The sequence below is a fragment of the Lissotriton vulgaris genome, chromosome 3_1 (genome assembly GCF_964263255.1).
Source record: "Lissotriton vulgaris chromosome 3_1, aLisVul1.2, whole genome shotgun sequence".
Taxonomy (NCBI): domain Eukaryota; kingdom Metazoa; phylum Chordata; class Amphibia; order Caudata; family Salamandridae; genus Lissotriton; species Lissotriton vulgaris.
The window spans coordinates 721,150,723-721,174,623 of record NC_141689.1 but is presented as its reverse complement, the minus strand read 5'-3'; the positions used below and the strand labels follow the sequence as shown (position 1 = coordinate 721,174,623).

The following is a 23,901-nucleotide window of genomic DNA, read 5'->3' as shown; positions in this document are numbered from 1 at the left end:
TTCGTTGGCAAAGGCCAAATCCCACTCATGCATGAGTTGATTTAGCAGGTTGCCCCCTATGGAATGTTCGAAGTGCGTAGTAGGATCCCCTCTTAAGTCAAAAATGCCACAATTTTTTGTTTGACTATAGGGGCATAAGTGACAATTAAAATCCCCTGCTATAAGTAAGCAGTCTGCCGCCTGCCCACCTCTCTTTAGCAGTGAGTCCAGCTCCGCCATTAAGGTTTTAACCTCAACTTTAGGCGCATTGTTATAAAGGTTGATCAGGAAAAAGGAGCGCCCGTTTGATTTAATAAACAAACCCTGTAATAAGCTCCCTGCACCTGCTTTCGGTCCACTTGCCTCATACATACTCTGTTCTATATTACAGAGGTTAGAGGTGAAGATACACAGTCCCCCAGAGCCTCTGCCTCGGTTGCCCTGAATCGAGGGAACATAAAAAGTGCTAAAACCCTCGATGTGGGTCTCATCTAAGTCCCAGCACTCCTGCAGGCAGATTATGTCCTGCCTTTCCATAAAAGTTAGGAATAGCTGGTCCCGCACTTTTTTGGTTATTTTTGTTGTTGATGCTTTATTTTTGATATTATCATCAATTTCACTTATATAATTTGTTTCATACTCCTCAATACATTGCTTCTTGAAGTATTAGTAGTTTTGAAGGTTGTGTCAATAGCTATGAGATCACCATGGTCAACTGGGATGTAATGTCACTTCCTGTGACACTATCAGTAATCTACATATTTTTTCCACCTAAAGTTGGGTGACCGTGATTAGAGTAACAGGCATTCCCAATATTCCATATGAGGACTGGGTAAATGCACAAATAAGACAGTTTCCCACCTGAAAATTAGTAGAATAATTATTTACATTAATTCAGTATAACTCTGCCAGAACATCGGCAATAATTGCATAATTTCTAAGACGTTCATGTGGCGATGGAACAATTGCGGTTTTATTATCTATTCTGAGTGGAAATACAACTTCAAGAGGTTTGTAGGTGCAAGAGAAAAGCGTTTAAGTCATGGTCACAATATGGATTTTCCTCTTCATTCAGTGCCACACAGGATAGCAAATATATATATATATATATATATATATATATATATATATATAGCATATATATATATATATATATATATATATATATATATATATATATATATATTACCTACTGGCGGTCGCCAGTAGGTAGTTATAGTTAGGATTTTTTTCAATGTTAAATCTCAAAATTCTATTTGGAATAACTTTGGCGCCGGTTGACGAATCTGCCTGAAAATTTCCTGAAAATGGCCTCGCGGGGTTCCGGTCCTTCCCTGAAAGTTTGGGGGGGATACGTTAAGCGGGGGCCGAGATAAAAGGGGGGTCCCAAAACGCGTTTTCCCCATGTTAATTTCCATAGGGCGGTCGATTTCACTTTTAGCCCGAACGGCTGAATGGATTTCCACGAAACTTGGCAAAATTGTAGGGACTGGTAGCCCGATGTGCCTTTGCTATGTCTCAAGATATGTGCTCCAGTGGATTTTGAGTAATTTAGGTTCAAAAAAATATATATATCTATAGGCGCTCTCCCGTGCGCGCACCGGAGTGCGCTCCAGGCGCGACACGCGACTTGCGCGCAGGAAGCTGATTGGCTCTCAGTTGTCTGTAAACATTCTAAACAGTCCGGAGCGGCCGCCATCTTGTGTCTCGGTAAAATCGAGACACAAGGGGTTTGAAAAAAAAAAGGGGCAAATGACCATAAGGGGGAAGAGTAGACCCCCTCTGACCCCCTAGGTTTGATGTAGGGACTAAAATAGGGTCCTGCAGGGCATTAAAAATTTTTTTTCGTTTTGCGCGGGGGAAGCGCATGGTACGCGCACCGGCGAAGCACAGGGAAAATCCAGGACCATATTTATGAAGGCCTTGCGCTGTTAGTTTTGCGCTTCTTGTGCGTCAATTTTTGTGACGCACCAGCGGTGTAAAAAAATGCGCATTGTTATGCAATATTTAAAAAGTGACGCATCTATCTAGATGCGTCACTTTTTAAATATAGTGCAACGAGGTACATTTTATTACACTGCTGGTGTTATGCGTCACTTTTCTGTGCGCACTCCTTATGACATTCCAGATGTGTCATATTTAATGTATGACGAATCATGTTGCAAGGAGTTACAGATACGTCAGTATTTCTGACATATCTGTAAACATAAAAGTGATGCGAGGCAGGTGCAAGATTTTGACGCAACAGCATCCTAAAAGTGACGCAGAGAAATCTTATAGATTTCAGTACGTCGTTATTACCAAGCTTTTTGCGGGGGAATGCCCCCTTTGCATACATTATACCTGACGCAGATATAATGTGGCGCAGAGTTTTAAAAAGTGACCCATGTACCTAGATGCGTCACTTTTTAAAAATAGCGTCAGGTATAATGCATGCAGAGGGGGTGTTCTCCCGCAAAAAGCTTTGTAATAGCGACGCAGTGAAATCTTTGAGATTTCACTGCGTCAGTTTTAGGATGCTGTTGCGTCAAAATCTTGTGCCTGCTTTACAGCAGGTATTAGACTGAGGCAAGACCTTTCACATGCTGCTTTCCACATTTGAAAGGACACATTACTGGAGTTGCGTCACTTTTGTGACGCACTCCAGCAATGCGTTACTTGGAATGTCATAAGGAGTGCGCACAGAAAAGTGACGCATCGCACCAGTAGTGTAAAAAAATGTGCCTCGTTGCGTTATATTTAAAAAGTGAGGTATCTAGGTAGATGGGTCACTTTTTAAAATCAAGCGCCACATTATATCTGCGTGAGGTATAATGCATGCAGAGGGGGTGTTCCCCCACTAAAAGCTTTGTAATAGCGACGCAGTGAAATGTTTGAGATTTCACTGCGTCACTTTTAGGATGCTGTTGCATCCTTTAAATATAGTGCAACGAGGCACATTTTATTACACTGCTGGTGTGATGCGTCACTTTTCTGTCCACAGTCCTTATGACATTCCAGATGTGTCATATTTAATGTATGACGAATCATGTTGCAAGGAGTTACAGATACGTCAGTATTTCTGACATATCTGTAAACATAAAAGTGATGCGAGGCCGGCGCAAGATTTTGACGCAACAGCATCCTAAAAGTGACGCAGAGAAATCTCATAGATTTCAGTACGTCGTTATTACCAAGCTTTTTGCGAGGGATTGCCCCCTCTGCATACATTATACCTGATGCAGATACAATATGGCGCAGAGTTTTAAAAAGTGACCCATGTACCTAGATGCGTCACTTTTTAAAAAATAGTGTCAGGTATAATGCATGCAGAGGGGGTGTTCCTTGCAAAAAGCTTGGTAATAATGACGCAGTGCGTCACTTTTAGGATGCAGTTGCGCCAAAATCTTGCGCCTGCTTCACAGCAAACCTTTCACATGGTGCTTTTTCCATGTGAAAGGACACATTACTGGAGTTGCGTCACTTTTGTGACGCACTCCTGCAATGCGTTACTTTTGTGTTTACAGATATGTCAGAAATACTGACATATCTGTAACTCCTTGCGAATTGATTAGTCATATATTAAATATGACATATCTGGAATGTCATAAGGAGTGCGTCCAGAAAAGTGACGCATCGCTGTTTTCACGTAGCGATGCGTCACTTTTCAGAAATGAGGCCTCCAGTTTATTCACTGTGTCATAACTTTCTTTTCTAACACTCACCTTCTTTCATTCCTCCTACTTCACTTCCTTTCACCTCTCATACCTTTCTGTTCTTTCTTACTCATTCTCCTTTCAATTATCAATGCACTATATTTCACTTACTCTTCATTTTTTAAGATTATAGCTCTTTGATGAGAATTGGAGGTAGTTCTGAAAAGAACTTTTGGTTTTCTTCTTTTAACTGAACAGGAACAAAAACAGGGAATAGAAACTGCTCAACAGGAGCAAAAAGAAAAGAAAAAAATTAGGGGTGGGAAGGGCAGTGATGGTTCTCCAATGCCCGAACCATGAGCAGGACACTTTGCTCCCCATAGGTGAGGAGTTGATTGCAGTATCTGCATCTGACGACCCCATGGTTAAATGCAGGTTGAATGTTTGCTACCTGCCCCTGTGATTGTTCTCTTCCAGAAGAAGTTGCTCCTCCTGTTGATGTAGAGGCCCCATCTCTGGGAACCTCTTGTGCCAGAGCCCTGACACTTTCCCGGGCAAAATTCTGGGGGTGCCTCCTCTCCACATGGCGAATCATGGTGAAGTTGCCAAAAGAGTATTTTTTTTGGGGGTTACCCCGTGACAGGACCTGTTTGCAGATCCTGCACTCTACTTTTGGTGCATTCACCTTCTTCTGGTCTGCTGGAAACTTAAAAAATTTCCAGATGAAACGTTCTTTGACCTTCGGCTGAGGAGGCTCTTCATCAATGAAATCATTGGAGTCATCTTCACTGCTGGATGGTCTGGCAGCCATGATGAATCCAGGAATATGGAGCAGCAAAAAAGGCAGGTCTTTCAGTCACAAAAGTGAAAGAAGAAGTGAAGGAAATGGGTGGGGATTTCATTCATTGTAAAAAAAAACTGTTAGCAACCAATGAAAAGTGTTATTTTAGGGTCACATGACCCGACGCGTTTACGCTGCGCGCTCCGGAGCACTTCCGGTGCGTTTACGCAGTGCGATCGTAGGCGCTTCCGGGGCGCAAACGTGGCGCGATCGTAGGCGCTTTTGCGTGCGTTTAGGCGCCGCGCACGTAGGCGCTTCCGAGGGCACTTACGTTGCGCGCCGAAGTGACGTCATCAATCTTTTATAGAAATGCATAATCATTTTCCATATTAAAAAAAACAAATTTTATTTGTATGGTACGAAATGTTTTGCATTATTATTAACTTTTCATTCATATTTTTTTTTCACGAACGACAGTTGCGCTCTGGGTGCGCTTTCAGATGAGCTCTCGGAGAAGCTTACAGGAGAGCTTAGCTGAAAGCTTCCCGGAGCGCGCACCCAGAGCGCAAAAGAAAAAAATTATATAAAAAAAATGAATACTTAAAAAAAAACAGCAAATTGTAAAAAAAAAAAAGGTTAGAAACTCGATATACAAAGGAATTAGCATTTAAAAAACCTATGAAATTCACTGAAAAAACCATAGGTTTCACACCAGTTATAGTTAGGAATTAGCATTTAAAAAACCTATGAAATTCACTGAAAAAACCATAGGTTTCACACCAGTTATAGTTAGGAATTAGCATTTAAAAAACCTATTAAATTCACTGAAAAAACCATAGGTTTCACACCAGTTATAGTTAGCTGGAAATTTTACTGATATAAAACCATTGAAATTCCCACGTTATAGTTAGATGGACTCACTATAACTTGCGCGTGCAATGCACTGCTGATGATGTCTTATTAAGCCAGTTAACCAATCAATTTTTAAAAACCATCCATTTAGACACTTATTTAAACATTTATTCTTCCATCAACTTTTACATATACATATATAAAATATATTTATTTTTCAGAAAGACACACATTCACTGGATGGTGTCATCAGTGATGTCATGAGTGATGTCACTCACCATGTCATGAGTGATGTAATATGTGATGTCATCAGCAGTGCATTGCACGCGCAAGTTATAGTGAGTCCATCTAACTAGAACGTGGGAATTTCAATGGTTTTATATCAGTAAAATTTCCAGCTAACTATAACTGGTGTGAAACCTATGGTTTTTTCAGTGAATATATATATATATATATATATATATATATATATATATATATATATATATACATACACATATACATATATATATATACATACACAACACTTTGCAATTTCGAGTACGACAATGAGGGACACTGTCTATTTCCTTGAAACAATTGTCCCTGGCTAATGTGTATGCTCTAATATGGGATAGTCCCTCTCCTATTATAAATCTTTTTGCACTACTTTATGCCTCCTCAGAAGCCATCTCTCAATTAGAAAATTCCTTTTAAGTAAGAGGAAGTAGTAGAAGCAAATCAGAATTTTCACTAACTGTAAAGTATATGGAAATGATGGGTACCCAGTGGAATTATGTAAAACATATACAAAAGTGATGAGCAAATAATAAATAGAGTAACAAATATATATTAAAAAGGGATCCAAAACCTTTCATATACAAACAGTGGAAAGCTTTCTAGAACCAGGAAAAAACTCTGAGGACCCAAACTCTTATTGTCTCATGACAATTCTGAAAGTTGATTATACAATAACTGCTAAATCATTGGCTATTAGGTTAAATAAAACTGCAGATTCACCGTTCCATTATAACCCCCACTTTCCACAGTTTAAGCTTGTTTGTACACCGTACCGCTAAAAGCACAGAAGAGCCCACGTCCCAACAACTCCAAAAGGGTTGTGATACTTAATAAGTTGCACAACAGTTAACCGCCTGTAAATGTTATTGTGCGATGCAAACCGAGACCACACACTCACTAATTGGCGAACTGATGACATACCCGATCTCTGCATGTACATTGTTGTAAGGCTAACTAGTAGATTTATGTAACAAGCGACTATGAAACGCACCAGTTTGGTGAATATGCAAAACTAATCTATAAATAGCCTGGTGACTGCTCTTCTTTTTTGGAGGAACTCACCGACTTCATCAGCGACCAATACTATCAAAGTGACAGATAGATTTTCCTGGGAGACTTTAATCTTCACTGGGGCTCTTTGGGAGATTCTGCTGCCAATAGGCTTGCCACTTATCTCTCAGCAAATGATCTTATCCAACACTGCACTGAAACAACATACTCTAAGGGCTCAATTCTGGACCTTGTTATATCTAAAGCAGACATGCTTACTATTGCTATCCCCATTCAATTTGACTGGTATGACCACTCCCTCATCCCCTTCTCATTTCACCTATCACACTCTATAACTCTTGGCCAACCTAAAAGGACTAATACCTGGTTTCGTAACACCAAAAACATTGACCTTGACACTCTTTGTGATCCTGCTATGCTATCACTTCCAAGGTTAGACCCTAACTTGGATATCAACAACCTTACCTCCCAATGCCTCGCGAGCTTGAAGTCGAAATTGATAATGTTGCTCCACTTCAAAGCAAAAGGGAAAGGCCTATTCCTTCAGCACAATGGTTCAATAAATGCCTTTATGGAGAAAGGAAGAACCTGAGAATCCTGGAGAAACAATGGAGACAATCTCCATCCACCACTAATCTTTCTATTCTACGTTCAGCAAGATCAAAATACCACAAACACATCTTCCATGAAAAAGCACCACACTTCAGAACCCTCCTCAACGATTTAACCTCATCAATAATCCAAACCGCTCTCCCTCAACCTCAACCATCAAGCCTGAAGATTCTCAAAGAAAGCAGCAGCATTTGCCATATTCTAGATGAAAAAGTTAAATCACTGGTGGATCAGGTCATTCATCCTACCCCTCTAGAAAAGCGCAAATCCTTAGTCATTTGGCAGAACTTTGACGTCATCTCTGAAGATGCCCTCCTCAAATGCATCCTTGAAAAAAAAAACTCTAACCATTCGTTTGTCCCCCATCCCTAGTGACATTGCCATTGAGGTCTATACCCATACTCTTTCCTATTGGACTAGTCTGGTTAACCTCTTCCTCAGCCAAGGCTTCCTGTTGCCACTAAAACATGACAGGTTAGCCCACTTCTTAAAAAACCCACAGCTGATGCGAACAACCTCAACAACTTCCGCCCCATCACTAACCTCCCTTTTCTTGCGAAAATAACAGAAAGATGTGTCGCGAAACAACTTTCCCTACATATTAAGGATAATAATCTTCTTGACAATCTCTAGTCTGGTTTCACTCAAAACTGCAGCACTGAAACAGCCCTGCTGTAAGTGATCGACGATGCGCTATGTGTACTCGATTTGGGGGAGTCTTGTCTTCTGATTCTTCTAGACCTTTCTGCAGCCTTTGAAGAGTGTTTAGGAGAGTGTTGTGATTAACAGTGTCAAAGAGAATGGGCTTGGAAGGCACAGTGCTTGAATGGTTTGCCTCATTACTCTCGGACAGATACCAAATGATCAAAATAGCGAACAGTCTTTCGTCTTCATTGGCGGTAGGTCAAGGCGTCCCTCAAGGTTCTATCCTTGCACCCACTTTGTTCAATCTTTATTTGGAACCATTGGGAAATCTCCTAAGTAAATCTGGGATCCTTTATCATCTCTATGCGGATGAAATCACTCAAATATACCTTAAGGTGTCTTCCGCACGCAATATCTCATTCTGAATCCTTCCTAAACTGAATTCCTCCTCTCTACCTCACGTTCTCCTCCTCAATCTGGGATGGAACAGCTGAATTTACTCAACAATAAACCTATCACTGTCAACAGCACAACATCTCTTGGTGTCATACTTGACAAAAGGCTCAATCTACTCTCCCACATAAATTCCATTGCAAAGAATGCACAATACCAACTGCCCCTTCTCTGGGAGATTTGACGTTTCTTTCCAGAGCAAGACCTAAAAACCTTGGTCCAATCTCTGGTTTTGTCTAGATTGGATTAATGCAATTCTCTTCTTGCTTGCCTCCCCAAATCTCAACTTTCTCCTCTTAAATCCATTCTCAAAGTCAAAGTCAAAAATAAAGTTTATTTAAACCATCTGGTCTTTAAACCACAGTACATAGATCATTATTTAGAAGAAGTCGACACATTACAAAGTCATTTTCTTAAGCAATAAGAACATTAATAACCTTAAAACTAAATTCCTACCAAATTTAAAACCACTGATTTCATTTAAAATTACAAGGCGCCTAGCTTCTCTTAAGCCTCTATTGGACCAGGGAACCTATAGACACCCAGCATAAATTTCCCAATGGCTATCGCGATATCTAAATGTTCCATATCAGCGAGAAGCTCCCATGCTTGTGAACGCGCCCTATCATACTTTAAAAAAATTGGACGAAGTATTAATTAACGTGAATATAAAAATTTCCGACAGTCCAATAAAATATGTAAAATACTACATTTCATCCGTAGATTACACATGCATTTGCCATCTTGTTGAATTAGGACAGATTTTATTGCAATATTTATTACGGCCGGATTGATACCGATTCTAATCCTTAGTACATCCATTCTTAACCAACGATTCGGTAATGTATCTAGGTAGGGATAGCTTAGGTCTTTCTCCCAGCTATTACTCATAAATTTTACAGAGTCTTTCATACTCAAAAACTTTATGTCGGCTGCCTGTGACAATTCTTTATCCAGCATTCTAAGTGCACTCTTTGTTACATCGATTTGTAATGTCTTCGGATCTATTTCCACATTCAGGTGATCACAAATGGTCTTAAGATTGGGTCTTGTGGCTTTAGCCCACTTTCGCTCACTTGATTGAATCTCTTTCATGCACTACTGAGACACCTTTGTGACCTCCCCAAGACCCAAACGGTTACAAAATCTAAGTAAATTTTGTTGCACCTGAATGTTTCACGCCGTAAGGCCGAGTTCCAGTCTAATTGCCTGGGTCATTGCCGAGCTAGGGAGAGAGTAAAGATTTTAAGCATTTCCCTTCATCTTTATCCCAGGAACTTTTACCATCAATACATAATATTTCTGAACCATATTGGAGTTGCGGAGGGATCATTGCTTTATAGGCCGTCAATAGAGGTTTATGGGACATATCACTATAGCTATGATTAAATCTTTTCAGCCCACATACCGCTACATGCGCTTTTACTTTCTGCGCCTCTAGGTGCATACCCCACTTCAAAGAATTTGTAAACCATATCCTGAGGTATTTATATTCATTTACAGTGTCTAGTTTTGTTTGACCCAGGTACCAATTAAACTTCCAAGTTCTCTTCCCAAAACATAACCTTTTTGTTTTGTCCATGTTTACTGTAAGTCGTTTTGCCGTACAATATTCACTGAATTTATTCAGCTTCCTTTGTAGACCCACCTCAGTTTGGTCCAGTATGACTAAGTCATCGGCATACAACAAACAGGACAAATGCCTTCCATTTACCTTTGGGCATGCGCCTGTGGCAGACCCCAAAATAAGGGGCAAATCTGCTAGGAATATTGCAAAAAGAAGCGGAGCCAGGACACAGCTTTGCCTCAATCCGTTATTTATCGCTATTGCAGGTGTTAGGCCACCAGAAGTATCTTTAATCACCTGCGCCCAATTTTGGCTATGCAACTCCTGAATTACCAGAAAAAGATCTGCAGGGACCTCATAGTTTCTCAAGGCCTCCCACAGACACTCTCTATCCACCAGATCAAAGGCAGTGCGAAAGTCCACAAAGCAGCAGTATAACTTGCCCTGCTGCTCCATGGACTTCCGCGCCACTGCCCACAGAGCAAAGCAGTGATCAACTGTGGAATGTCCTTCGTTAAAACCTCCCTGCTCAATTGGGACTATCGACTGCAGCTCTACCCACTCCTTTAGTCTCCCAAGGATTATTCTTGAGAATACCTTTTCTCTGATGTCCAATAAATTAATTAGTCTATAATTCCTTGGATCCTTCCTTTCTCCCTTTTTATGTAAGGGTCTAATTATGGCCCCTCTCCAAGACTTAGGGATACAACCTGTATCTAAGATGGCAACAAACATATGATATAAGAAACCAGCCCAACAATCTATTTGAGTTTTAATTAGAATGGCGGGAAGATTGTCGGGGCCTGCTGCACGCGATAAATTCAGCTTAATTGTTTCTTTAACTTTCTCTACCTTAAAAGCTGGCTTTAGCGCTTCTACACATGTTGTCTAACTTATTATTTCCTTACTTATTACCGGGATCCTACTGGCTTTATATAAGTCATCTAAATAATTTACCCATGCCGCTTCTTCCACTACACAACTCATATTTTCCGAGGTCCTCACTGCGGCAGCCTTTATCAACCTCCAGAACCCTTTTATATTTTTGTTTTCTATTGCCTCGAGTAGGTTTGCCCAACATTTGTCTTTAAAAATCCCATTTTTGTTTCCTTACTAATGTTTTTTATTCTTTCTTCAGCTTAAGCATAATCCCTAGATTCCCATAATCGCAACATAGCCTCTATTGTCGCTCTATTTTCCGAATTGCCCTTTTTCTATTCTGGCATGCTAGGTTAAACCACCTGGGCCTTCCAATGTTATGCTGAGGCTTTACCTTAACCCGTTTCTTAACTTTTAGGGGCACTCTAAGACATTGCACTGCCTGAGCTATTTTATCCACGCACCAAGTTACCTGGTGACCTTTTACGCTATCCATCTTTAAATTTTGTTGAAAGCTTACCAATTTCTCAACATATTCTTCCGTCAATTTTGTGGTCAAGCGCTTTGGGTATTCCATATTTTCGGCAATCACTCTTTCACAAGGACTTATTGCCCCCTTAAATACTCACAATACAGAGCGTTATGATCACTGTCCCTGCGTTTAATTACCCGGAACTTCTTTACCATTCCATAGTTCCAGCCCTGAATAAAATTATAATCTATTGGGCACTGTTGATTGCCTACTCTAAAAGTCTGTGTAGCTGGCCGATCTGGGTCCATCCTGCTGTTAAGGCTTATTAATCCCATAGAACCCAGAAACTTCCCTAATGCTTCATCCTGCTTAGTGGATAAACACGTGGGGAATTCTGCTGACCCTATATTATAGGAGCTCAGGATTTCCTCAAACCAGTGATCTCATTTTCCATAGTTTAATTTATGATTAAAGTCACCCATTATCACTATTGTGTCTTTCCCATACATTTAAGAGCCACATCTCTGCATTATATACTTTTTGGGAACCCCATTGGATATATACATTTATAAGAATCAAATGATCACCATTCCTTCAATACCTGGGTAAGATGCCTTACAAACCAACAACTATTTAAACAGTGTGCTAATTAACTTAACCTCTTTCACTAGCCTGGTTGAGGTAAGAGTCATAATCCCTCCCGAAGGGCGTCCACATTTTTTCACCTTCCTAGCTGGTTTGTGAAATTGAACAAACCCTTCGACTACTGGGGTGTTACCGCATAGCCATGTCTCCTGCAAGCAGATGATATCAACATACTTTGCCACGTGGATTAAACTATCCACCTTAGTTTGACCTCCCATCCCGTTTAAATTCCATGAAATTAATCTCAGGCTATGTGGCAACTCTGTGTCCTAATTGATTTCACTGAGACACCCTGACTCATTCAGTCCCCATGAGCTTAAACTTAGGGTACTATTATCCGGACCCCAACTGCCACAATTTTTATAGGCCTCCAAATTCTGTACTGCTATGGTAATGTTTGCCTTCTCCCCACGCCCCCCTGCTACCAGCTTCACCTGTCGTTCCCCCAAACCTGCATGGAATCTCAGGAACCCTCCTTCTCGCTGTTTCCCTTCCTCAATTTCTACTTCAGAAATTGTCCTTATACCCTCTTTTGGTATCTCCTTCTCTGCTTTCTGGATAGCAGCCTTAACAAGTCCTGAGTAAACTTGGACCTTTGTGTATTCTGCACCTTGGTTGTTAATACTAAACCCTACCTGTCTCAAATCCTTTTAACCAATTTCTTTTAAACTTGGACATTTTGCAAAGGAGAATAAGAGTTGGGAACGATTTAGAGGTACTAGCTTCCTTTGTTTTTTTCCTCCCAGACTCTTGGACAAAAGGTGTAAAGTATATCCACAATTTGTTCTTATTGCTCTTAGCTGTTTTTTTTTCGTCCCACTCACCTCTTCCCTGCCATTTGTTTTTTCTAGGTAGTATGCTCCCTCTACTTCCTCCAACTGCTAAACATCTAGATGGTTCTTTCTCTCTTGACTCATTTCTATTGTTTTTTAAACACTTCACCTCCCTGCAAGATTTAAGGGTGTAGTTTACAGATGTGATTTTCCCTTCTACAACGGCTTCCCCTCCTCCAGAGACGGGTTGCCTCTCTATATGCCTTCTTCCCCCTTTTATTATTTTGCAGTATTCCATCATCTTGGGTTTGTACTCTAATCTTCAATTCCTTGCCTTTCTCTTTTATAAAGGCCTTCTTCCTTCCATATATACAAGGTGGCCTTTTATGAGGATACCTAAGATGTTGATTTTTTGGCCAGGGGAACTTTCCCTGCCTCCTTACCAGCATCGGCCATTCGCGATCCGTTGTCTATCCCCTCATGCGACGAACTGTTGCATTCTCCTCCACATGGACAACATCTCGGCGTTGAGGTATGTCAACAAGCTCGGGGGCACGAAGTCCAAACTCCTGTCGGAGATCGCGAAGAACTTTTGGCATCTGTGCTTACAATGCCAGATCACGATTATTGCCGAGTATCTTCCTGGTCGCGACAATCGTGACAATGGTATAGCGGATTGGAACTCTAGCCATCTGCGGGATTACAGCGACTGGCGAATTCACCCTCGGGTGTTTCGGACCTTGTCCCGGACTTAGAGACAATGCCACATGGATCTCTTTGCCTCTCGCCTGAACAGACAGCTTTCCCTGTTTTACAGCTGGCGTCCGGATCCGGATGCTCTCGCCACGGATGCCTTTCTCCAGTCTTGGCCGCCTCTGCTGTGCTATGCGTTTCCTCCCTTCATGATGATTCCCAGGGTTCTGGCCCGCACAAGGCGTTTTCTCTCGGAGATCCTTCTCATCACTCCTCTTTGGAGGGCTCAGGCGTGGTTTCCAGTTCTTCTGGAGATGAGTTGCTCCCCGCCGCTCCTTCTCCCCAACAGGTGGACCCTGTTGCTGGACCCTCTGCTGAAGCCTCACCCCCTCATTCTTTTGGGTCATCTCCGTCTTGTGGCGTGGCGGATTTCGGGGGACGCTGGCAAGTCTCAGGCCTTTCTTCTGACGCTGCCAGATTTATCGGTGAAGCTTGGGCCCCCAACACACACAAACGTTATGCGTCAGCTTGGAAACGGTGGTGTGATTGGTGTACGCAACGGTCAGTGGATCCCTCTTCTGCAGATGTCACTTTAGTTCTGAATTTTCTTGCTTCTCTTGCTTCTTCAGGTTTGGCTTAGAGAACGGTAAATAACTTTCGTTCTGCTATTTCTGCTGGTCATGTTCCTGTGGATAGTAAACCTATTGGGGAGCATCCTTTGGTTTCAAAATTACTAAAAGTATTTGGATGGTAAAACCTCCTTGCCCCAAGTATGTCGCCTTATGGGATGTCTCTGTGGTTTTGCATTTCTTGAATTCATGGCCTGCTAATTCCTTACTTTCTCGTAAGCAATTGTCGGCAAACTGACTATGTTGCTATGCCTGTTGTCCTGCAAGCGTGTGTCAGATGTTCGTGCCCTGGATCTTGCCGGGCGCACTTTTTCTCCAGAAGGTGTTTCATTTCCCATTTCTCGCCGTACTAAATGTAACACGTCTTCTGTGTCTTATCCTTCTTTTCCACACAATCCGAAGCTGTGTGTGGTACAATGCATTAAGGATAACGAGGTGAGTACTGCACCTTTTCGACATGATTTGCAGGGCCAACTGCTTATAGCTTTGCAAAAGCCTTTTAAGCCTGTCTCTCCAGCTACGTTGGGTGCGCTGGCTCATGTTAGAGGCGAGCATTGACGTTTCCGTCTTTGGGGCCCACTCTGCTCTGGGAGCCATGGCTTCTAAGGCTTTTTCCTTGAGGGTTGGCCTCCAGGATATCATGAAGGCCGCTGATTGGTCTTCGTAATCTGCATTTAAAACATTTTATTTCAAACCTATTGTTAATGTTGCTTCTGTTGTGGTGGCTAAGCTTTAAACAAGCATAATCGGAGCCTCCGTCCTGACATAGAATTTAAAATTTGCTAACATTCGTGCAAAGAATTTTCAATTCTTTTAAGGACAGGAGGCGAGGATTATCCCACCCTTATTCACAGTCTTTATATTGTGTTGATTTCTGCATTATTGCTATGCCATTGTGTTGATTATTTTATGACTTGTTTCCCGCCCTGTTTTGAATTTTGTACCTTTTTCCTTTTGGGAATGGCCTTTACGGCTCTATTTTTACTTCTTACAGGCTCCGACCTTAAATGAGGTGTGCTGCGAATTTCCCCTTTTCGTGGGTCTACTGTTGTTCCTGTGGCTATGGGAGGATCCTTCGCCCCTACATCCGGATGATGACTTCTCCGTGGGACGTCCTTAATGGATTGCTGGACTTACCGTTGTTCTTCCTGTTTGGTTCTGGACAAAGAAAGAGGAAGTTGTAACCTCTATGACTCTTTATATACTGAGTATGCACTCTATGGTTACCCAGGCTTTATGGGTAGTGTCGTTTTTTGTTTTCTTTACTGTGTTTTGATTGGCTGCTGTGTTTCAGTAATGAAATTGAGAAAAGCATAATCCTCGCCTCCTGTCCTTAATAGAATTGAAAATTCTTGGCACGAATGTTAGCAAATTTTAAACTGTCACACATCAGTCACAGCACATTCTAGGACATCAATGAACATTCTAAGTGTTCCCAGGCTGAACAAGAAAGGAAGACAGGGTGGACAGGAGATAGAGAAGAAAAGACCTTATAGCAAAAGTCTGCACTATATAAAAATGCATAAAATAAAATAAATAAAATCTTTCTAAAAGGTCTCAATCAACGCTACCTTGTTTGAGTATATTAATTTAGCAAATAATCACTATGTACCGCACTGCTGTTTTTTTTTTACAGTTCTGATAGAAATTGTAGAGTTGGCGCTCTAGCTGGCGTGAGCCGCGTGATGACGTGGCACGCCGGCGGCCATACTGGGATGTGCGCGCATCCCTCAGAAAGAGCGCGAGTGTCGGAGCCGGCAACATACAGTGGCTCGGCGCTCTCCGATGCATGTAACCTGAATAAATAGCGTGAAAGAGAACAGCGGCTCCTGTCTCATTTGTAAGGCGCACACGACATACAATGGCAACGAGTGCAGGACTTACAAAGTGATAACGAAAAAAAAAAAACGGAAAAAACGAACCAGGAACAAAATCGATCACCAGCCTTGGGCAGGAGCACAGAAAGAGTGGGACTACGAGCTCATCAGCCATAACCACCAGTAATCGCAGAACAAGGACATCGGAGAGCGTGGCAGAGCACACACACACACTACAGGGAGCTTCACAGCCACGGAAGGAGGTGAGAGGGCACGGAAGGAGGGGACAAGACAATAAAATACCCCACCAGCCTCACACCCCAGGGCCGGAGAGCTGGCGACCCCCGCGACGGACGAAGGGGAAGACAACAAAAGCCCCCAGAGACAGCCAAAGATACAGGAAGAGGACAACTCGCCAGGCAACCCCAAGAGCCAGAGTGGGACCGAACCCCAGGAAAAGCGCGAAAGGATGTGCGCCCAAACATCTTCAGCTATGGCACCGGTTCCATTCCTACCCAAACCAGGGGAACCCCTCATGCGGTGGGAAGATTGGAGAGAATACATAGAGAACTTTATAGAAGTGCTCGAGGATGAAAACGAGGAGAAATTTACTAGCCAGAGGAAGAAACTAATACTACTGCTTAACCTAGGCCCGGAGAGGCTCAGGGTTTTCAAGAACTTGGTACCCAAGCAACGGGCAAGTTCTGATGGTGACGTTTACGCCCATGTTATCGAGGAATTGAATGAACACTTTCGCCCGGCAGTCTGTGTCTCAATCGACAGATATAATTTTCAACAAAGGAAACAAGAGATAGGAGAATCAGTCAAGGAATACGTAGCGGCGTTGAGGAAATTGGCCTCCACGTGCAGGTACGAAGCATTCCAGAATGAGTTTATCAAAGATCAGATTGTGATGCACACCACGAGCAAAGCTGTGCAGGAGAAATTATGGGCGCTGAAGGAAGTCATGGTGACGGTCAAGAAAGCGGAACTCGCAAAACGTTGTGCCGAAGCGGCGAAAAAGGAGCCGGTGGCCAGACAAATGGTGAACAGGATAGAGGATGAAGGGCCCCGGAGAGACGGCAAGGACAAAAGTACGGCGCAGAAGAATCCGAACAGATGGCAAGGCAATCCGGGACCCCCAGGAAACAGGTGGGAAATAACAAAAGGAGTTGTTACAGATGCGGAAGCATGGCGCATGAGGCTCACGACAGGAAGTGCCCGCTTGTTCTGCGGGATAGTAGGACACTACGAGAAGGTGTGCCGCAGGAAATCCACCAGGACCATGGTGAAGTTCGTAGACCAAGAACAAGAGGACCAAGACGAAGACAACTACGAAGAAGAAGACACAGTGCTATGCATAAACGACCAGATACTCTGTATCGACACTAAGAGGTCAACCAAACCAGTGTTGGATATGACAATAGGAGGAGTGCCTATAAGCATGGTAGCGGACTCAGGCTCACCATACACAATAGTCCAGAGGGCGGTATGGAACGAGACATTTACGCCGTCACTGGGCCCAGAGCTGGAGCGGCTGGACATTCGACCGGTCACGTACAACGGAGACCGCATACCCATGGCAGGGTTCAGGCCATTGAAGTTCGAATTCAAGGGACGCAATCCAATCTGCAAACTGTACGTCTCGGAGAAGGGACCCTCAGTCTTGGGTTGGATGGACCTAGGGGACTTGGGCATCAAACTAGACCCGGGAGGAAAGGTCCAGATACTACTCACCGAACAAGACAGTTGGCCGGACTTAGACCAGTGGAAGAAGAAATACCCCAAAGTATTCGGAGGCAAAGTGGGAAGACTAGAGAAGTTTACACACAAGATTGTACTCAAGGAAGGAGCGGTACCGGTATCGCACAAAGTGAGGAATGTACCCCTGGCCGTAAGAGACGCGGTGCAGGAAGAACTACAAGAACTGGAGGACAGGGGCATAATCGAACCCATCACGTGTGCAGAGTGGTTGGCACCGCTGGTGGTGGTGATGAAGCCCAGCGGTAAGGTCAGGCTGTGTGTTGACCTCCGCGAGCTCAACAAGAGCATTGTAGTGGAAAAGTTCCCCTTACCCCGCATCGAAGAGAAGTTAGCAAAAAACAGGGGAATAAAGTGGTATTCCACGATAGACTTAACTTCTGCATACCACCAGATCGCATTACATCCTGAGAGCAAGAGATTAACGTCCTTCATCACCCCCTTTGGATGTTATCAGTTCTGTCGCATGCCGTTTGGACTGGCATCGGCTGCGGCAGTGTTCCAGAAACTGATGCACCAACTGTTCAAGAACATGGATGGCATCCAATACTTTCAGGATGATATCCTGGTGATGGGACGAGACAGAATAGACCCCGATGCCAAGCTGACCAAGGTCCTGAGTGTACTGGAAGAAAAAGGCCTGACGGCGGAGTGGAAAAAATGCCGACTGGGCATGGAATCGGTGACATATTTGGGGCATGAGATAGGGGTGCAAGGAATCAAACCAAAAACCGAGAACGTAAGAGAAATTTGTGACGCACCAACCCCTGCTAACAGAGAAGACGTCAGATCCTTCTTAGGGATGGCGGAATACTATAGCAAATTCATCCAACATTTTGCAACAAAGACCCACCATATGCGACAACTGACAAGGGAGAAGACGCCATTCAGATGGTCAGAGGAAACACAGCAGGAGTTCGAGAGTGTAAAGAGAGATGTGTTAAATGCAGTACCCTTGCAAGGGTACGATCCCCAGGGACTGATGGTGCTCACGACAGACGCCAGTGACAAGGGTCTTGGCGCAGTGTTGATGCAGGACAGAGGCCAAGGGGTGGTGGAAACGTTGAGTTTTGCATCACGCACACTGAGTGATACTGAGAAAAAATTCAGCGTCATAGAAAAAGAGATGCTGGCGGTAGTGTGGACAATGGCAAGATTTCGACAATTTCTATGGGGAACGCGGTTCCAGTTGAAGACGGATCACAAACCATTAGTAAAGGTACTAACCTCAAGAGGACATGCCAGCGCCACGCCCAGAATAGCTAAGATGACGTTGAAGCTGTTGGAATACAGATACGATGTGGAGTATATCCCCGGCAGCCGGAATAAAGTAGCCGACTACTGGAGCAGAGCAGCAGCAATGGAGACGGAAGCAGAGGACGGAGAAATCGGAGGAGAAATGGTGGCATTGATGGAGGACCAAGAAAGAGTCATCAGTAACCAAGAGCGGCAAGAAGCCTATAAAGAGGATGGAGGCCTACAGGCGGTGAAGGAGTGCATCGTGAAGGGGTGGCCGGAGAAAAGACATATGGACGAAAATTTAAGGAAGTATTATGAGATCAGGGAAGAATTGTCTGTTGGTGACAAGGGTGTGCTCGTATACAGAGGAGACAAAGTCATCCCCCCAGCAGCAATTGTCCCGAGGTTACTAGCGATACTCCACGAAGGGCATCTGGGGATCGGAAAGATAAAATTACGGACTAAGCAAGGATACTGGTGGCCGGGCCTGGACGTACAAGCGAGCGGTATGTCAGAGAATGTACTCAGTGCCAAGAAGCGGACAAAACACTCAAGCCCTCGAGGCCAGCACTGGGAAAGTTCGAGTCCCCAAGGAACCCGTGGGAGGAACTGTCCATTGACATCCTAGGCCCGATTTTGGATGGACAGGGTACCCAAAAGTACGTGTGTGTCCTCATAGACAGGTACTCTAAGTGGCCAGTAATGAAGGTGGCAGAAGTGATGGACACGGAGACAGTGGTACAGTTCCTGAATGACACATTTGTAAGAGAAGGTATTCCCAAGTCAATACTAAGCGACAATGGGCCTCAATTCACCTCGGAGAAGTGGACTAGATTCATGGTGAGGAACGGAATACAGTCCAAACATACGTCTATTTACCACCCGGCTGGGAGCGGTCTAGTAGAACGTTTCAATAGAGTGGTGATGGGGTCGGTACGGGCGGCAATAACGAGTGGGAAAGATTGGGAGAAGGAAATATGGAAAATGATATGGGCCTACCGAATCACACCCACGGGGACAGGATATAGCCCCTTCCAGATATTGAGGGGCCGAGAACCTTTCACGAGGGACAACAGAGTGTGGAAAGAAAAGAGAGTGACCAGCCAATGGTCCCCTGCAGTAGTTCATGCCAACCTGGAGAAAGCACAAGCCGTGTATGCAAAACATTACAACTCACGCAGGAATGTGAGAGACTCCGGACTGGAGAAAGGCGAATGGGTGAGAGTTAAGCTGGCGACCTTACAAAGGAAAGGGGACAGCAAGTATAGTAAGCCACTCCAAGTCGAGGAGGTGTATGACAGAGCGGCTTTACTGAGCGATGGAAATGTATGGTCCCAAGATAGAATGGCAAGATGCAATAGAATAATGAGATGGGGAGCCGACGAACAGGAACAGGGAAGAACAGCGGAGTTCGAACAGGAAATGGAACTCTCCAACTTGGAAATGGACACTGGTGCAGAAGGCTTGGGTGTGGAGCAAGACAGCATTGCTGGTCATGAGTTGGAGGCGGAGAAGAGCATAAGGAGAGCGACAGTGAACCCCGCTGGACCACACCCAGGAGAAGATAGTGGTGCGACTCAGGAGAGAGAGGACACAGCAACCCCGGTAAGACGCACCCGAGGGGGTAGAACTGTGGTGAGACCAGCCAGATTCCAGGACTATGACATGGGCGATGGACAATAGTTCTTAGTTTGTCATATGGGTAAAAAGGGGAGATATGTAGAGTTGGCGCTCTAGCTGGCGTGAGCCGCGTGATGACGTGGCACGCCCGCGGCCATACTGGGGTGCGCGCGCATCCCTCAGAAAGAGCGCGAGTGTCGGAGCCGGCAACATACAGTGGCTCGGCGCTCTACGATGCATGTAACCTGAATAAATAGCGTGAAAGAGAACAGCGGCTCCGGTCTCATTTGTAAGGCGCACACGACATTACAGAAATATTATTATTCGTGTAAAACCAAAGAATTGAAAAAAGGAAAACCTAAAAGAAAATAGAAAACACTACAGTGACCAACAGTCCCAACCTGCAGAAAAACAAAAAGCCGATTACTTAAACGCACCCAAAATTCGTAAACCAACATGCCGGTCCTCTTTCTGTTTCTATTAATTAATTTTAAAAAAAAACCTCAAGCGGATGCTTTGACAAGCTAGTCCCTTCTTTATCTCTATGTACCTCCTCGCCTACATTACTCCCTACCCGCCCACCAAAGTACCTGCTGGTCTCCAAGGATGAGTAGCCCTCGGGCAGCATCTGCAGGCAACGCTGGAAAAAGTGCACGTGCCGATCCCGCAGAAAATCCATGCGCTCCTCTCCAGACAACTCATCTCCGTCCTCCTCGGACGCCATCTCTGTGTCACCCTCCAACAGGCGTTGCTGCTGTACCATCGGCGCGTCAGTTCCGGCAGGGAAATCCCTGTCTGTAAAAGAAAAGGGCAAATTATCACACTTGGTTTAGGAGACGCGCATGTTCCGTAGCCATGTTTAAAGGTGTTTGCAACATTTTGATCATGTGGAAAGTTTAAATAGAGTTCTTGGTTTAACGTCTTATAATGTATGACTTTTTTTGAAAACAATAAGCGAACAAATGCCTCAGTGGCTGCAGATGAATCTGTCGGAAGAAATACATTAAATTATTTTTTCTGCATCACATAATGTATGTCATATGCATGTGTTGATCTATTATTAAAATTACGAACGCCAAGAACATCAGCATTTCGGTCTTTTTTCGGGTTCTTTTTCGTGCAGCAAGCCGCCAAATTCTTGTTTGCGTCAAACTAATGCTCGTAATGAGATCTGATTATGTTAATTGTGCCAGGACTATCCAATAACATACTTGCAGCGCTGATTTAATGTATTTTAATTAAGGCTTTAGTTTAGTATTTCACCCGTATGGTTTACCATTTGAATAAAGTACACGTTTAACTTGAATTTTCTGTAACAGCTAATGGAGGCTGCTGGTTTATTACATTTGGGCTTAATCTCCTCTTCACCGTGTGACATTACCATTGTGTGTGGGATATCTGCTTTTGTCGTCCTTCTTTTGTTTCCTTAATGATGTGCGCTTTACACTGAAGGGCGTGTTTTGCCGTTGAAGCAGTGACGTTTCACCGTTGATAATTCAAGATGGCTGCCCTAACGACGGCTACAGCGTCCACTGATACCACCCAGGAGCAGGTACTGAAACATGAGGTTTGTTGTGCAGTCCCTCGCACTAAATTCGTAACTTTGCGGTGCTTGGTGTAAGCTCCATTGCCACCTGCAGTAGAAACCCAAAATAGTGTTAACATCATATCTTTGTGGCAAAGGCGGTGGCCGTCTTGGAATGGGAAACATTTTGTTTCGTGGAGTAAGCCGTGCTGAGAATCTCACCTGAAAGTAAGATGAAGCACTAGTAACTCTCACATGGGAACACACACTGTTTTAAGTATACCGTTATGTAACCTTTGTAGATAACACTCTGAGGCTTCCAAAGAGTTTACAAGGATTTATTTATGTAGAAACGACCTTAGGTGGTGCTCCCTTTCCAGCCAGCTACCAACTGACTTTCAAGAGAACACCACTACAGCACACACCAGAGAACACTAATATAGAACAAATACTATGCCACAGAGTGACACTCTTAAAGCTATAAGTGACATGGTAATTTACTTGTTAGAATACAACATATCTTCCCTTTCAATTACAAAACCGAGCTTAGATTGTGCCCCTTGCTTGATACACATGAGTGTGCATGTTTGGGGGTGTAAGATAATTGCACCTACTCACGCACATAATCTTCCAAATACTTAAGTGGATTTTCTGTGCCTGTCATGGTCTACATTCACACTTATACTTCCCAACACTTCACCATCAGCATAAAACCACCATTGTTTTCTGTGCCCATATTGGTCATGCTTGCACATCATTGTACAACCCACAAGCAATTGGTGTAGTTGAGAGGGTAAACCGCATGGTTAAGGGTATAATTCAAATGGCTTCTGTGAGTAGGAGTAACGTCTGGAGGATGGTAGGTTATCTGGTGTGGGCATATCGGGCCACTGAACAATAATATTACAGTACTCGTATGATGTGCTACTTTATGTCTGTAAAGTGCGTTTCAACTACCAGCAGTTTCTTCAAAACCGATGTCACCATACACTTCAACACAGACAACTTGCTTGTAAATAAATGACTTGCTTGTGATAATATTGTATAGAAGTTCTCCCAACCGCACAAGATGGCCGCCAATAACTTGTTGCCACGTTATTCTTTAGAGGCAATAGCGCTTGTTCACACAACATAGTCTACGTTGCGAGTGCTGCTTAGTTCACCTCTGGCATAGAATACTGTTGTAATCCACACTTGGTATGCCCTGCCACCCCTCTGCCCTCCACCCTAGCGGTGCGTGCCAGGCAAGAATGTGTGGACATTCCACTGTTGACACCAGCTGACTGAAACCTGTGATGGTGTTAAGACGCAATAACGAAGACTCTTCAAACTACCATGTACTTCTCAACTTTGTAACACTGGCGACAAACTACCGTGTGGGGACAGTCAACCATCACCCCCAATACGTACTCCAGTGACAGCCTGTACTGACTTAATTTACAAATGAAGTGAGTACCTATCTTACTTTCAGGAATTGCTGTTTGGCTGCATACGAAGTATCCATAGTGGGTCGCTTGATGCGTGGGATCTTTCACATGAGCAAGGACCACAACGCTTGAAGCGATACATGCTTCAGTTACATAGGAAAAGTCCAGCCTCATCTGGAGATTTGGGGAAGTTTTCAACGTCCAAGGTGCTGTGACTAAGCAACGCCACATGCGACACCAGCAACGTAATTTATGCCCTGAAATGCCCCTGCGGCAAACTTTACATTGGGAAAACGGAACGCAAAATCAAAACCAGACTCACTGAGCACAAATCGAATATACGCTTGAAAAACACCAAATCAGCACTTGCAGTCCACTTCCACGAAGAAAAACATAACATTGCCCAGTTGAAATTTTTAATACTGGAAACTATTGCTAAAGAAGAAGGCAGAGACAACACCAAATTCTTACTTCAAAGAGAAAACTTCTGGATCTATAGACTCTCAACCCAGAAGCCAATGGGACTCAACGAAAGAATCGAATTTTCCTGTTACCTTTAAAAAGTTGCTCTAGGACTGAGTCATTGACTCCTGATCGATCTAAGGAC

The 23,901-nt window shown here is 43.6% G+C and overlaps 2 protein-coding genes across 3 annotated transcripts in view; one reads left to right on the top strand and one right to left on the bottom strand.

The window, feature by feature from the left end:
* Positions 1-21,171, bottom strand: part of PGGT1B (protein geranylgeranyltransferase type I subunit beta) — a 265,348-nt gene extending 244,177 nt beyond the window's left edge. The window contains exon 1 of the mRNA XM_086961039.1: positions 20,933-21,171. Within this exon, the coding sequence (XP_086817165.1) occupies positions 20,933-21,105 (173 nt within the window). The 5' untranslated portion in view covers positions 21,106-21,171. The remainder of the gene's footprint in view (positions 1-20,932) is intronic.
* Positions 21,172-21,785: 614 nt separating this feature from the next.
* Positions 21,786-23,901, top strand: part of CCDC112 (coiled-coil domain containing 112) — a 233,707-nt gene continuing 231,591 nt past the window's right edge. The window contains exon 1 of one of the 2 annotated variants that reach the window (XM_086961038.1): positions 21,786-21,894. In XM_086961038.1, coding sequence (XP_086817164.1) covers positions 21,844-21,894 — 51 coding nt within the window. In that variant the 5' untranslated portion in view covers positions 21,786-21,843. Of the gene's footprint in view, positions 21,910-23,901 lie in introns of both variants that reach the window. The other variant, XM_086961037.1, reaches the window with a different exon arrangement.